Source organism: Branchiostoma lanceolatum, chromosome 1 (genome assembly GCF_035083965.1).
Source record: "Branchiostoma lanceolatum isolate klBraLanc5 chromosome 1, klBraLanc5.hap2, whole genome shotgun sequence".
NCBI classification, from domain to species: domain Eukaryota; kingdom Metazoa; phylum Chordata; class Leptocardii; order Amphioxiformes; family Branchiostomatidae; genus Branchiostoma; species Branchiostoma lanceolatum.
In genome coordinates this window covers 7,498,419-7,513,648 of record NC_089722.1, presented here as the reverse complement: position 1 = coordinate 7,513,648, position 15,230 = coordinate 7,498,419, and the positions used below count along the sequence as shown (strand labels likewise).

The following is a 15,230-nucleotide window of genomic DNA, read 5'->3' as shown; positions in this document are numbered from 1 at the left end:
AGAATTAACACAATAATTTCAAATAGTTTTTTCTCAAATACAACCTGTAAAAGTTTCCATTAAACTTGGTTTGTTCAGCAAACTTACGAAGTAGAACCTTCTGGAATCCTTACGGAATTCTTATACAGTACATACCCCTGGGCAGTTACACAGTTTCTTATAATACTGATTGATACCAGGCTGCTGAAATCAGGAAGCTCTTCAGGGACTGTAGATTCCCTTTACAGTCTTGACAGAATTATAATGTTAGGATAACCTCCATGTTCACACCTCTATCATTATAGGTCTCACAGTAAGATAACTCCCTGTGTTGTTTCTTCCTGCATGCTAAGCATTCCTTCTTTCAAACAGTATTTGTAGCGTTTTGTATTCCATGCAGTTGTGAATGAAGACAGACCTAGGTTCTAAACAAAAATTAAGGGTAAAACCTATGGTAGATTGATAAGACTCCAGTACAAAGGTATGGTGATATTTCGCAAATAAATTCTTGATTTATTTTAGATATCAGACAAACATACTAGCATGAAATGCCACCAAACAAATAAACTGCAACTACAAAACCATGAAATAGCTATTTTCCATTGACTATAAAGTGGAGAACCAAACCCACGGGGTGGAAACCAATTTGTAACACCTATAACATGAGTCAGACCCAGGAACAAAACACCAGGAACCTTACACCTTAATGCAATCGTTCATCTTTTTCATCCTCCTGCTAATAAATTCAATTTCCTTTTAAGTTTCATACCAAATTTTCACCTGTATTCCAAATCAGGTTTTTTTCTGGCATCTGTGATGAAAGAAGGGGCTGCTGAAATATCTTAACAAGTTGATGCTACCAGCATTCCAAGCTGGTAAACATGGCAAACAGCCAACACCAACAGCTTAGAGCTTTTGTGCTGAACTTGAACACAATGAATGCCTGTTCTTTAGGGGGATTCAGCTAGTAGAAAAAAATCTTAAGCTAGGTGTGGTGTTCGGAGTCATTACTTGATCGAGTTTCAACTTTTTAACATTTTCAAGAAAATATCAGAATGTATCCCCCTTTCAAAGCTTATTTTAAAACCAGTAAAAGAAAACTTTTGTATCTTTGTATTCAACATAAAAGATGCTACAATGAAACGCACAACAGAACTAGGTTCCATGCACATGTACATGTACAAACAAATAAATACACAACAAAGGAGGATTTCAAGAGACCTACAAGGCAAATGTAAATCTATTGGTGCCATCTTTTGTCCTTGCTCTGACAATTCTTACATCATTCCTTGAATGCCTCAAAGTTGTCTGACAACCTGTTTCTATCAAAACTCAGTCTCTGTTTTTCCTAAAGGTTTTCCACAATTTTCTACCCAGGTGGTCTGAACAATGCCTCCTAGGCAGGTGTCACACGGCTTGAGACATTCAAGACAAGATGGCCTTTTCTCACAAGAACAAAGCAGTACATGACCCAAAGCAAATGCAATAAATAACTGCTCACAGGCAATTCTTCTAAATTCTTCATGCATGAATGACCCGTTGATTACAGGTATATCTAACTTTTATTCTTGTCTGGTACTAGTATATCAATTTGAACATAGCAAACTACATTTGTACTTTTCACTGATGAGATTTTGTCTTGGTGTTTTGTATACCTGAGCTACTCTCCAAGCAGATCTATCAGTGGCAAGGCAGTATCCAAAGGGCCAACAAGTATCCAAAAGACCACCAGTGGCCTTTTGGAGAATACCTTGCCATCGATAGATCTGCTTGTAGATAATACCTGAACACATAAAGGCCTCCATAACACCATGATTTAAATTTGTCTGTCTTAGGGTACCAGGCAGAATTATAAGAGTTGGCGTTACTTCCAATGACTTCCTTGATGCATGTAACAGCATTCTAGAAGTTAATACCGCTGACCATAAAAAACCTAAACTTAGCTTTCATCTCCATCCAACCAGACAAGTCAATTTGAACCAAGACCCTTTTTGCAGCACACCTTTACTTGATTTCTCATCAGTGCCTACTCTCCCATGACTCTCGCAAATTGATTTGGGGAGAAAGAATCCCTGCTTGTTCCAACTCTGTAGTCTAGTGGTCTGGGAGAAAAGGGTCGGGAAAGGTTCTGAAAGCTATGACCTCATCAGTTTATGGTTGGGGAGTAAAAGAAAACGTTAACTGCAACACAAGCTAACATATAAGGTTTCCTTGTGTGTTTTTCACCTGAGGTGTATGTTCAATCTTCTCCAAGCTTAGGGCTCATAATTACACCTACATTTCCAACAATTAAAGAAAACCCATAGAGGTTTAACTAAGCACTTAGAAGGTTAAATGGCAAGATAGATGGATGTTAGCTCTGGTTGGTTGTTGGAGGATATCAGTTGATGTTGTACTTCCAAAATATACCCATACCAAGTTTGTTGCTCATACCTCAGGGCTCAAAATAGTAGGTGCATGTGCACCTGTGTGCACCCAAAATTGGAGCTGTGCACCTAATTTTTGACTGTGGGTACACCAGTACTTACTTACTTATCCTCTTCGTCCCTTCTGAGACATAAGGCTACGACTTCTTCCCTCCAGTGCACCTAGATATTTTTGTACTGAATATTTTTGAAATGTAAGTATCAGAAGAAGCAATATAACCTTTTGTTGTACTTTATTTGATGTATTGCTTGGTCGAAATTTGAAATCTGGATAGAATTACAGATTGAAGTTCTTAAGAGAGGCAGTAGCGTCAAACTTATGTTTTGCTGACATTCAACTTTATTTTATGTACACCTAATTTTTTTCTGTGCACCTAATTTTTTTGGTTGGGTGTACCAGTGCACCTATTTGCAAAAAAGAATTTCGGGCCATGTACCTTGTAGGTGTACCTTGTTCAATAACCGTGCACATTTTATTATGGCATCCCAACTGTAAAGCCATGAGGCATGCACCCCTTTAATAACAAGTTATGCATGTCTATTATATGAAGCGAGCATAACCGAAAGTAATTTTGTAAGAAGCTATATACAGATATTGGAGAAGTATGGTACAGTGACTTTTATGTGAGGACCTGGAGCATACCGGGCAAACTTTCCAATTCTGTAAACTGTGTTTTTCTCTGAGTGAAGAGAACATAAGAGTTAGACATTATATGCTTTGTAAATTCATTGCTTTTTGCAAAGATATGATTTCACAGTAGGAGTGAAAAAGAGGTTTTCATGGTGAAGTTGGGTTCACGTTCGTAACAATGCTTTATCGTAATAACGTAAAAACACATATTTCCATTGTGATTTCACAGTAGTGGCACCATGAATGCTACAGAAATAAAACCACTGCGAATATTTCAAGATCTTAAGTGGGTCATTCAACATAATGTACTATGCCACCTATTGCATGCCTTCGAGGCTGGTATGTTACCTGGAAGGGCATGTTATACAGGTTGACCAGATACAGGGAAACCAGTAACTAAAGTTTCCTCACATTCCTGTCAGTTTGATTGACAGATCTGTAGAACATGACATCCCCCATGTGTTTGTCTGACCTACATTTAAACCAACGTTTTGTCCCCTACAAATCAATGAACCACCAGACCAATAAATGCTAATGTATGCACATTTCTCCTGCTGAAAATAAAAAAATACACCCAACAGAAAGATCCTAGAATGGAAACCATCTTTTTAATGTGAAGATTGCTTCTTTTCGCTTCGTATAAGGCCATAGCATGGGGATACACATGTTTACTCTCTGTTCCTAGGCAACAATAAAGCATTATTTACAACGAACAAAAGGACGGTCAGATTCGTAGCATCAACTACCCCCCTAAGGAATGTGTCTACCTTCTCTTGTGTCTATAGAATCAATCAGATACCAAACCAGGTCACTGATAAGGTAAAAATCGAGTGATGTCCTGACATGCATATGAACAATATGGTTTGGTGTTGATTGATGTGTATGGTATGTGTATTTCCTTTCATTGCTAAAGAAGCATAAAGTATCAGACAGGTTATCTCTAAATGAATGTATCACGTAACAACCAGGCCACACAGGGTGACAAACCAGAACTTACTGTAAGTCTACTTAGATCCGCGGTATAATTAGATCCGCGGGATCCGCGGCGACCTCTGCGCCGCGAATCAATTTCCCCGCGGATATGTTTATCGTACTTTTGCCCCCCTCCCCACATATACGAGTGAGCTCGACTTCAGGGAAAAGCGACACATAAACAATGCACGCGATTGTGTAAAACATGACAAGCTTTTACACAGTACATACGAGTTAACAAGTGATATTACATATGATTCGCAGGAGTTTGGCCGAGCGGTGTCGCTACTCCCGACCGCTACACACATAGAGTAATTTACCGAGAAATCAGAAAATAACTATGGAGATACACGCCACAATTTTGGCTTTGCATTGTTGTTACGGGCGTGGGGACGCCGTTTACCGGCGTACAATCACGCTCTTTTGTTTCTTGCTATTGTTATGCTTGCAAACCATCGATATCGGTGCCTTTGACATATGTTGATCTCATTAAAAACCTGTTTTTCAAGAAAGCCAGCAAAAATACGTAAAGAAAAAAAAAGATTTTCGCCCGAGCATTTGAGTCCCTACGCTGTGATTTGCCGCCAGTCGCCGCCATTTGTGGTCGTATTTGGTGGAGAATCTATCCCTTTAATTTTCTTTCTGTGGAAATTCTGCTTAGGTAGGGTAGATGAGTCGTGTTTACGCCGTGATTTTACTTCAAAATACAGCGCGCTAGCGGCAAGGGCCGGGCTGGGCCGCCATCTTTGTTTACTCTTGTTTACCGCCTGTTCTAAGCGCTGATTGGTTTGAGTCAGAAAAACTTTGCTCTGATTGGTTGACTGCAAGATTTCACGTGATCACAAGGCGGGAATTCCCCGTCACAGTTTCGGCGTGGACCGCATTTTCTGACGATTTTGAAGCAGTTTTGTGGCGACCTTCGTAACATTTTTGATTTTTAAAAATTAACCAAACATTTTCTGATGGCAGTATTCAGTTATTTTTTTCTACTCATCGCCCAGCGCGAATTTAGAACCACCGCGGATTCTCCATTTGCCCGAAACCGCGGATTTTAGGCCCCGCGGATCTAAGTAGACTTACAGTACTGTGGAACCAAGATCTATCAGAGAGGCCAGCAGTCAGAAAATGTCACAATCTTCCATCCAACATCTGCTTTGAGATTAACACTGGTATATGAGCAGTGCTCTTCTTGAAATTCAAAGTCACTTCCATATACAGTACATGTATTTCTTTGAAAACGTCCAAACACGTTATATATGAAGGCATAAAGCAAAGCAATTAATAACTGAGAACAGACCATTTCTAGCTAAGATTTTCTTCCGTAAAAATGGATTTGTCTTCATACATTATTTACATAAAAATAAATAATGAGAAAGAATGGATAGAGACGGCAGGTAGCAAGGATCAAGCTCATATAGATGAAAGGAAGAAATATTTTAGTACCAGATAATTCATCAACACATGTACCCCATACCCCTAAAATTGGGTATTCTGGCAGCTTTTATGAAGATTAATTGTTTTTATGTACAAAATTTTACGGTATCAGTCATTTTGTGTTTTGGCTGATTATGTTTCGTATAATAAAGTCCGATCTGCAATTACATCATTTAAAAGTCCAATCAACAGCCTCTATTTCTATAAAGGAACATATCAACGTTCATAATGTTGATCAATTGAACATGCAAAAACAAACATGTGTTTACTACCTGCGATTTATTGCATTTTTATTAAGATTTGTATGACAGAACCTCGCCTTTGTTTGTGGAAATATTTGTAGGTCACCTACACAATATCCTAACAATGTCCTGAAAAGAGAGCCAGTCAGGTCAATATCTATAATGAAGATTTGTGATAATTACATTTCATGGACTCCACATAAAATCACAAAAGCCCTCCTGAAGGATAGTCTGATATGTCGGCTTACAAAAAGGCATGCATAATATGATCACGCTGTGTACAGAAAATAGGTCATGAATGTATATGAAAGTATGGATCATATTTCTTTTGTTCCCATATCTTATCTCATGTAGACAGGGTCTGTAATATAGATTGCAGCGACACCATTAGACTTGATTATAGTTGGGCGTCAGGAAATACATACCTTGTGCTACATACAGTAATAATGTAGAAACTTTCAATGTCAAATGAAAAGACCTTGAATAATGCAGTTCATCTATATTTTGTAACCATCAAGTTGAAGAAATTTTACCTACACTACATCTTCGAAATTAAGTTTTGAGATCTAGGTTCAGATATTAATATGATATCTATTGGGAGATATCTGAACTTTAGATAGCTACATATATAATATGTATAATTTATACATACAATCATATGAAGGCCAGTCCAATTGAATCACTCACTTCCTGTGCAAAAGAACAACCAAAGATGACTTGTGGGAGCTAGGACAGTATAACTCAAAATTCCTGCAGTTTTTGTTTTTCACACTTAGGTTGGAATTCCATAAATGCTTTTTATAGTTCCCACTTATTATTTCACGGCTGGTGGGACACAGCTCTCTTACAACAGGATGAATAACTGGTATCTGCTGAATCAAGAGTCATTGATTCACCAACACCCGAGTGCTATCTTTCAGGGACAAGGAGTAAGATAGAACGAAATTGAAATGCAAGCCAGGCTTAGTATGAAAGATGGAAAAAAGGCGAGATGTTATATACTAATAACAGCCTGAAATATTTGCAGTGGTTATATGTTGCGGTTTTCACGGTGACATTTCGCAAACAATACAATTATATATGTAGGCTGAATATACAGTTATACACTCTGTGTGCTCACCGCAAACTTTAAACATGGCGAACGCCTCAATGCATTTCATCAACTTACGCAAAATCAAATCAAACTTGAATGAATTCATGATAGAGCTGTTCTAACTTCTCATGGGCATTATCACCTGATATTTTGCCATCACTGTAACAGGAGAGCCTACACTAACCAAATCCGGTTACTCTGCCAAAATTATATGCAGGTGGTATGAGGCATGGGAGGAATTAAGGTAAGGTAAGGTGGTATTCAAACAAGGTACTGACATTGTTTGGCCCTATGGGAGTGAAAATGGGCCCTAAAATACAACCCTCTATACAGGTGCTGGTTCCCAAAACAAGCAGGTACTGAATTCTGGGTTAAGTGCGGCCATAATGGACCAAAATGAACCCCTCAAACCTCCAGGCCATTTCCTACCGGAACTATCAAGTGACCAATTAAAAAGAAAAAGAGCTCTGAGACACCATAGGAATATTTTCATACCGCACAGAGAAAATAATGGTTAAAATGAAAATATAAGGGATCACAGGGAAACCTCAATGCAGAATCACAAATTTGATTTAACGAGAACTCTGCACTCAGGCAATAACAAATCAGCCTGAGTACCATTCTCCGGAGTGACCGCTGGCTCAATGCTTTTCGCTTGCTGTGATTAGTATGCAAAAAGCATTGAGCCAGTGGTCACTACGGAAGATGATACTAAAGCTAGTAACAATTGGTAGGAAGAGTATGGTTCTTTCCTTGCACTTTTTCAGACTGTCTCTTATATGAAGTATGCCTTGCACAAAGGCATATCTAGTCATAGTCTACAAGCAGATATTGGGTTGAAAAATAGCAATGTTTAACTTTTCTAATTGCCTGGCTTCTCTGATAGTCCCTCACCACAGATGAAGCAAGGGGGATAGAAAATGATACAATTGTCCACCCCCACATCTACTTGGAGTTTAATCTAGTCATACCCATTTCTGTAATAGACATGTATGCCAGAGATATATCACTTGGTAATTACATTACCTGAAACCTCCAACCACAGCCAGCGTCTCATGGGGCCCCGTTAACTAAGCCAGAGACATGTCTGAATAAATCTGAAAGTCTGCCAAAAGGGAAACATGAAAGATGCATTATTTCATCAAAATACTGCCAAAGCATCTTTTATTGGTCCCAGAGCAAATATGAGTTATATCATTGTCTTTACATCAAGCGAAAAGAGACAGTGACGGAGTGTTCGTACATCGAATTACTAAATAATAAATCATAAAGCTGACCGGAATACAAAAAATGTCATCATAGGAAGGTTTGTATGCTTTTAGCTGCCTCTTGTGGTTTACAAAGTATCTGCTTAATTGCAGACCACTACCTCGTTACACGTGTCATACTTAATTGGATGACATCATTGCATAGATATTTGTGAACCACCTCGAAAACCCACTCAAAAGATTATTGTAAGAGGACATATCGGATATACATGTATGTGCAATCATCTGAAATACCATTGGTATGAAATATGTATTAGATATAACACATTTTGAGTATCACCTAAAGCCGGACATAGTATTCAAGCTAGGCCATCAATGAATCATTCCAATACTGACAGCTAGATTTATCAACAATTCACCCAGAAAAGCTTGCCTGACTTTTCCATAGTCCATACAAAGTTTGAAAAGAAAAACAAGTCCACAATCCTACTCTATAAGGTACAATAGAAAAGGTGTCTAAGTACCTATGACAAATATGGTTAATCATGGCTCATTTTAGCATGCTAATTTACATGATTGTGTCAAGATTATCTAAATTGCATCTTTCCTACAAACAAGGTACAAACCAGTCCACTAATCATGAATGAATATGCAAAATCCTCAATTGTTGTTATTTATGTGGTTGCCACTAAACCTGTTGGGAAACTAGAACAACAAAGGCTAAATAGCTGAAAATCCTTTGAAGGATAATTGCTTTCAACCAGATTTAAGGGGCTCAGAAAATGGACATTTCTTCACTTGGTTGGCTTTGAATATTCCACATTTGTACAGTGATGAAAAGTCTGGTAGTATTACATCTGAAATTCGAGCAGGACGGCTCAAGTTAACGCAAGTCTGACCTTAAATTTACCCTTAAGGGTTTCCTGATTACCTTAGATGGTTTCCGGTGAGGAAAACACAAAAATTAACGCAACAAACAAGTGTCTAAAACTTATCAATATATCCACAACAACAACTGAGAGAATCTAACAGGAATTTTGCCACGTTATGGATCCTGTTTAGTTGGCGGGAAGCCATAAAGGTGCGTGGAAAGATCTGTTTCTAGCTCGCCAAGCGACAACAAAAGAGAGGAAAACCTGCGAACAAAAAAAGACTGCAACACCTGGCAGGTGTCAACGTGTCGCCGGCGCTACACGGGACAACTTTTCTCCCGCTCACTGATTCAGCAAACCCAAATCCCGACAATATACTAGATATACAGTCTACATAAAAGGCTAAGGGAAAGGAAAGAGTCAAAGGCCGCTAAAGTCATGTGCCAGTTTGCACTTGATGTGAAACGAACAATGTAGATTGCGTGCAGAGCGAACAAGTGTTGTTATTTGTGTACTCACGGATTGGAACGGATCGGGCGTCTAACCCCGTCACTTTGTCCTCGACGTTTTCAATCCTCGTCAGAAGCCTCTCCGATCGACAGGCGACTCCGTGCAGCTCCGAGTCCAGGTCGTCGAAGATGTCGGTGGCGTTCTTGAGGAGATCGGCGAGCTGGCGGAGGGTACCGGCCAGCATGGAGTTGGTGACGGCGTCCAGGTCGTCCCACACCGCCGGCGGACCAACCTGCGCCCCCGGGCCCGAACCGGGCCGCTCACCGAGCGCTTCGGGCTTTACACTCCTCTTAGGAAAAGGCATATCTCCACCTGCTTGTATATCCTCTCTCTAGTCGCAAAATTTTACAGAAATTCCGTGCAGAAATGTTATCTATCAGGTGGTGGTCCAACTTGCACTTGCATGTTCAAAGGCGAAATACACACACACGACCGTGCGGGGGTCACCACTGTAGTACGGTGTTGGTTGCACAAACTTGTTTGGGTTCCCTTCCTTGCAAGTCACGCGCCCGAACAACGGCAACCAATACGTCGTCAGGAAGCGACACCTTTCCCTTGCTCCTCCCGGAATACGCAGAAAAGTTGGTGAGAAATATCCTGAAAGGAAATCCAGAAGCCGCAGAGTTTTCACGCCCCTCCACACGTACACCCCATGTTCGGGACAGGACGTAGCGGTGTAGTCGGTGAGGTGTAGCAATTCAAACCGTGGGCAATCCGCTGTTACCGTTACCTCACTTCCTCCCGCCTTCTCATTAATCATTAACCTGGATATGGGGACTTTCTTTAAAGGTAGGATGCAGTCAGCTGAGAAAATATTCTTTAACATATCTTTTATAATTATGAGAAGGATTAAATCGAGGTAATGAGAAATCATCACAAATATTAGCAGGAATATATATTTACCTTTACTGGAGGGAGATTGTGTGTAGGTAAAGCAGCTTGTTCTATGGGTACCATTGAATCACAGTTGCGAGCGCTGATTGGGCGACAGATACGGCGGGATTAAGTTTCAACCAATCAAACATGGGACTAGGATTATGTTTCGCGTTTTTGCGGAGGATGGAAAGTAAAAGCTCTAAGTTTCGAGATGAAGTAAAAAGATGGTGATGTCATTCTTTCAGTGATGTTAACTTTTTCTACACATACAAATGACAGCAAATGCAAACTTTCACACTGGTCTAGTTAAGCAGGATTTTAACATCTTTCAGTTTCTTTCAGTTTGAGCCCAATAAACCAATTGGTTTGAGAATAAAACTTAATCCTTTCTGGGTGGAAGTTGAAAGGACTAACTTGTTACGCTTTATTATCTGCAGAAAACTGGAATTTTGCTCCACTAAGTTCTATTATCAATCTATGATTGTTGATCCAAGATTGTTGTACTTTTCTTTAGTGAACTTCACTTATTATACCAATTGTACATTTTAGGGGCACTTTCTGAATCTGTTTGGCATCATTCTTTACCATTAGTACTTAATTCAGAGATTTTGATGTTTTTTGTTTATTCTGTTGTGGTATACGGATAGACACAAAAGGAATACTGATAATGTTCCTCTAGCACTGACACAGATACACCCACCTACCCAAACACCCCCCAGGCTGTAACATTAGTACCAAAACAGGATCTCCGCATGTGCACAGTGTTTGTGTGTGCTGGGGGAAAGTGGAGCAGAAAAAACTTCATCCTTCCATCACTCCATCAGCAATTCACACGTATCATGATCATGTGAAGTTCAACGGGAAATGAAAAAGCGACATTTAAGTCACGCCTATTTAAAATGAGGAAGAAGAATTGTCTTCTTAGCAGTGTTAGATGGATCTCCGTATGTTCACAGTGTTTGTGTGTGCTGGGGAAAAGAGGAGCAGAAAAAAGTGCATCCTTCCTTCGACTAATTCGCACATATCATGATCATGTGAAGTTCAACGGGAAATGACAAAGCAAAAATTTAAGTCACGCCTGTTTGAAATGTCTTCTTCCTTTTCTTTTCTTTTCTTTCCTTTTCTTTTCTTAGCAGCATACTAAACAAAGACAAATAAACTTGACCCTCATACCTCCAAGTAACTGATATAGCTCAAATATAACTCAAGTATGACTCAAATCATGTATTGTACTTTTTGAGGTCTCATTGCTTTTTCAGCTAGTTACATAAAAAATAGCCCAGAAACAAGAAGTAAGAAATTCTCCATTACAACCAAATTAACGTTATCAAAATTTGTTTACACTGGTAGGACTACTAGGAGTTGTTGTTCCACTGGGACAAATTAGGTTGGCTCCAAGAGCATGGCCCCAGACTGGGTAAGGAGAAAGCCTTGGCCCCATTCTTTCCAAATTGACAAAACAATTCCCGGCAACCATCTACAGACCCAAACAAGCAATCACTTGTCGGACACAGATACTGTCTGTATGAGGGGATGTACATGCCATTGTCATTCCCAGAATTGTTGACATGTTTCCATGGTAATGGACGTACTTTCGCTATTTACCCTTCATCACTTACTTTCACCAGGGTGCCATTAAGATGCCTACCGGTACTTGTGTTACAATAAGTGCACATCTCCAGGAGTTGTAGGGATACTCCATTTGGAGAGAAGGGAGAGATTGGCAGAAAAGTGAAATAAAAGGGCCTCAACAGTGTTTTGGTCCCAAAGCGAGTTTCTGTCTAAAGCATCAACCTCTTTGCCACAAAATGCCAGAAAATATCTGTGGTCAGAAAATAGAATGACAGTTCTGAAATGCTGCCCACTTCTTACTACAACAAAGTCTATCACAGTAGCTGTTTGTGTATCTCCCATGGCCAAACAATACACAATACACATAATGGCTGCTTAAAACTCACTGATACAAACAATTTTAATGGGAGGACAACTGGTGGTTTCGCGCAACCATTGTGATTCCATTCTGGTCTTTCACTATCATATAAAAGAGGGAAAGACAAAATATGAAAAGCAAAATATCTCCAAATTCAAGTGGATCATGTGAGTGAACTCAATTGGTGTTGACTTCCAGTGACCCCTTCCTCCTCTTGAAATGCCTGATGTATTAAATAAAGGGGAGGGAAAGTTGTTTTTGTTGATGTGGCATGCACAACCACAGGCAGACAGAGACAACAGATAAAACCAAAATGTTTATTTTGGCTGCTTCATCTGTTTGACAGGCACACAGATGATCCAGATGTGCTGTTGACACACCTCCAGACAAAAGTTGGTCTTCTTCTCATGTGACAGAGAAGTTTACATTGGGTAGCTTCACCAAATGGCATATATTGTGGAATGTCAAGTTTGCATTCATTGTTCACGCTTTTGATTTAAAATCTCAAATTCTATGAACCTAACATCTACTAGTATAATTCCACCAAGGTACATAATTCTGCCACCTTGAAAAGAAACGTCCAAACAGATCTCCAACCCAACGTCCCCCAGTATAGTGCACTCCTGTATATCTAAACTGTGCACACTGAGGGGTGCTGCACCAGAGATCTCTCAAACCCACTGTTTTTCAAAGTAGCGGATTTATGTAACCAGGCGGTAGTTCTATTTCTAATACCCCTAGCCTCCGTTGCAGGCTCTGAAGCAGCTTTTTGGGGGGCTAAATAATACACTTTTTGCAGCCAACCCGTAACTATCAGCCGATTCAGAGCCTGCAACGGAGGCTATAATACCCCCACGAAACTTTGAAATGGAATGTTCCCAATAAACATTAGACTGCATGTGACTCCTCTTAGGATCTACAAAACACAGCTTAAGTTTAATTCTAACAAAGGGAAAGAAAAATGATCTATAATTTATCCCATGGTCCAGACCAGTCACAAGACTACCATTACAGGGTATACCCAGCTGGTGCCGGGACAAGAGTTTTCCCGACCCAGAAAAATCTATAAAATCAATTTGGTGCTATTGTGGAACCAGTCAGTCTTTCATAAACAGAAGTGGGCTGGTGTGCCAGATCATATTGCAGCTGGGGGGGCTGTTGCTTTTCCTCTTCCCCATGATATTCTAGCCATTTGAAGGTTCAGGTTGAATGTCTTGGCGTCATTCCCTTCTCATTATCTCCATGAAAAATGGAGATATTGTTTTTGGCGTGTCTGTGTGTGTGTGTGTGTGTTTGTGTTGTGTTTCCGGACTCTTGTAGTCAGCATAACTCAAGAACCTCTCGATGGATTACAATGATATTTGGTATGTGGGCGGGTGTTGTGAAGCCGAAGGTCAGGGTCAATTTTGGGCCCCCTGGTATGTGACCTTGGTACTGCAGCAGAACTTCAATTTTTGTATCTTTTGACCTGGACGTGCTGTGGTCTTGATTTTTGGGTGGCAGATAGCTTGTGACGTAATGAAAAAGTAGTGTAGGTTTGGGCCCCCTAGCAGCTTGCTCTGGAACTGCAGTGGCGTCATCGTGAAAACCTTCTAAGGAGAATAACTGAACAAAGGAACGACGGATATCCGTGATATTTAGTATGCAGGTAGCTTAGACAGAGATGTACGTAATGAAGTGCAAATTATGCTAATTGGGACTTAATTTGCATAGCTAATGAGGAAAATCTATATTTGCAGTGTTTTCCATTATAAGACTCAAATACATGTAACATATGTAGTTTATGGAAAGTTGAGCATCAACAGGTACCAATTATGCAAATAAATTCCTCATTTGCATAATTAATGCAAAAACACAGGAATTCATCAAATTGGAAAATTGTAGGACTGTCAATATTGCAACATGTGTAAGTAAGATAAAGGTGTTTATGATTAAGCATATATTATGTAGATGTGTATGTCATTTGCATAAATAGAATTGTTCATGGAGATATGAGGTCGCGGAACTCTTGTTTTGTTGAGTGTTGTGAGGATAACGTTTCAGTAGAAGTCTGTGCTTTGGGAAGCGGAACTTTGTAGACAATTGACTTGACTATCAAATCAAGAACTAGTACCCACTGATATGGTGTCAGTATCAACCATTTCTCTGAAAATTACACTAGATACGTATCTCAGTCCAATTTACATGTAGCTCACTGCTAAGCTATTCTTACATCAGTGGCGACAGGAAGGGCTGACAATATGTGTAATATGTGTATCATGTGCAATGTAGCCTGAAAATTACCACAGCACAGCAAAGTAAGGTATGATGAATGATAGACAGCTTAACATCCTAGCCTAATAACTGTAACATGACTGACAAGAGCTGGGATTCAACTTCTGAATACCATAATCATAAATGGCATATAAAGTCTGTAACATAATTGCCATGTATGAAGATTTGTATTGCCTTTATAGCAGAGAGATTTCTGCTATAAAAACATTCCCCTTTTAAGTAGCCATGGAGAGAATTTGTATTGTTTCCAGCATTGCTGGATGAATGAAGATTTAAGAGAGACTCCTAGCTGTACAGAATATATTGCAAGACAGGTGCTTATGGTCACATTTGTATACTTTCCTTAAGAATAAACCTACTCTTCTTACCATGTTCTATACATGCAGCACAGAGCTTTTGGTATGAGGAAGGTTGTAAAAGCTGGTGCTAAGTGCACATCAGGAAAGCATCACTCTTCCATTGACTACAAGGCTATTGTCGGGATTAACTCATTTGGGTGCAAATTTTACGACTTCCACGGGGCCAGCCAGAAAGGAGAGTCGTTTTTGCCACTTAGAACGTGGTTCTGTCACAAATGTCACATTCCCATGATGGGTATTTGATGGGAAAAGCAGTTCCAGGGGAAATTGAAAGCAAATATTTGGGATTAAGTCATTTGTGCCGAGTGAAGAATAATCAATCAGTAATGGGGTGTAATGGTCTGACTGACACAGATTTGACACTACATGGACAACCAGGGAATAGGCAGTCATTACTAGGTGTGAAATATGCCATTGACTTTGT

At 39.7% G+C, this 15,230-nt stretch overlaps 1 protein-coding gene across 2 annotated transcripts in view; it reads right to left on the bottom strand.

Moving 5' to 3' along the window:
* LOC136430455 (actin remodeling regulator NHS-like) overlaps positions 1-10,061 on the bottom strand; it is a 97,899-nt gene extending 87,838 nt beyond the window's left edge. For both annotated transcript variants that reach the window (XM_066421141.1, XM_066421225.1), the window contains exon 1: positions 9,377-10,061. In XM_066421141.1, coding sequence (XP_066277238.1) covers positions 9,377-9,671 — 295 coding nt within the window. In that variant the 5' untranslated portion in view covers positions 9,672-10,061. The remainder of the gene's footprint in view (positions 1-9,376) is intronic.
* Between the last annotated feature and the right edge of the window lie 5,169 nt (positions 10,062-15,230).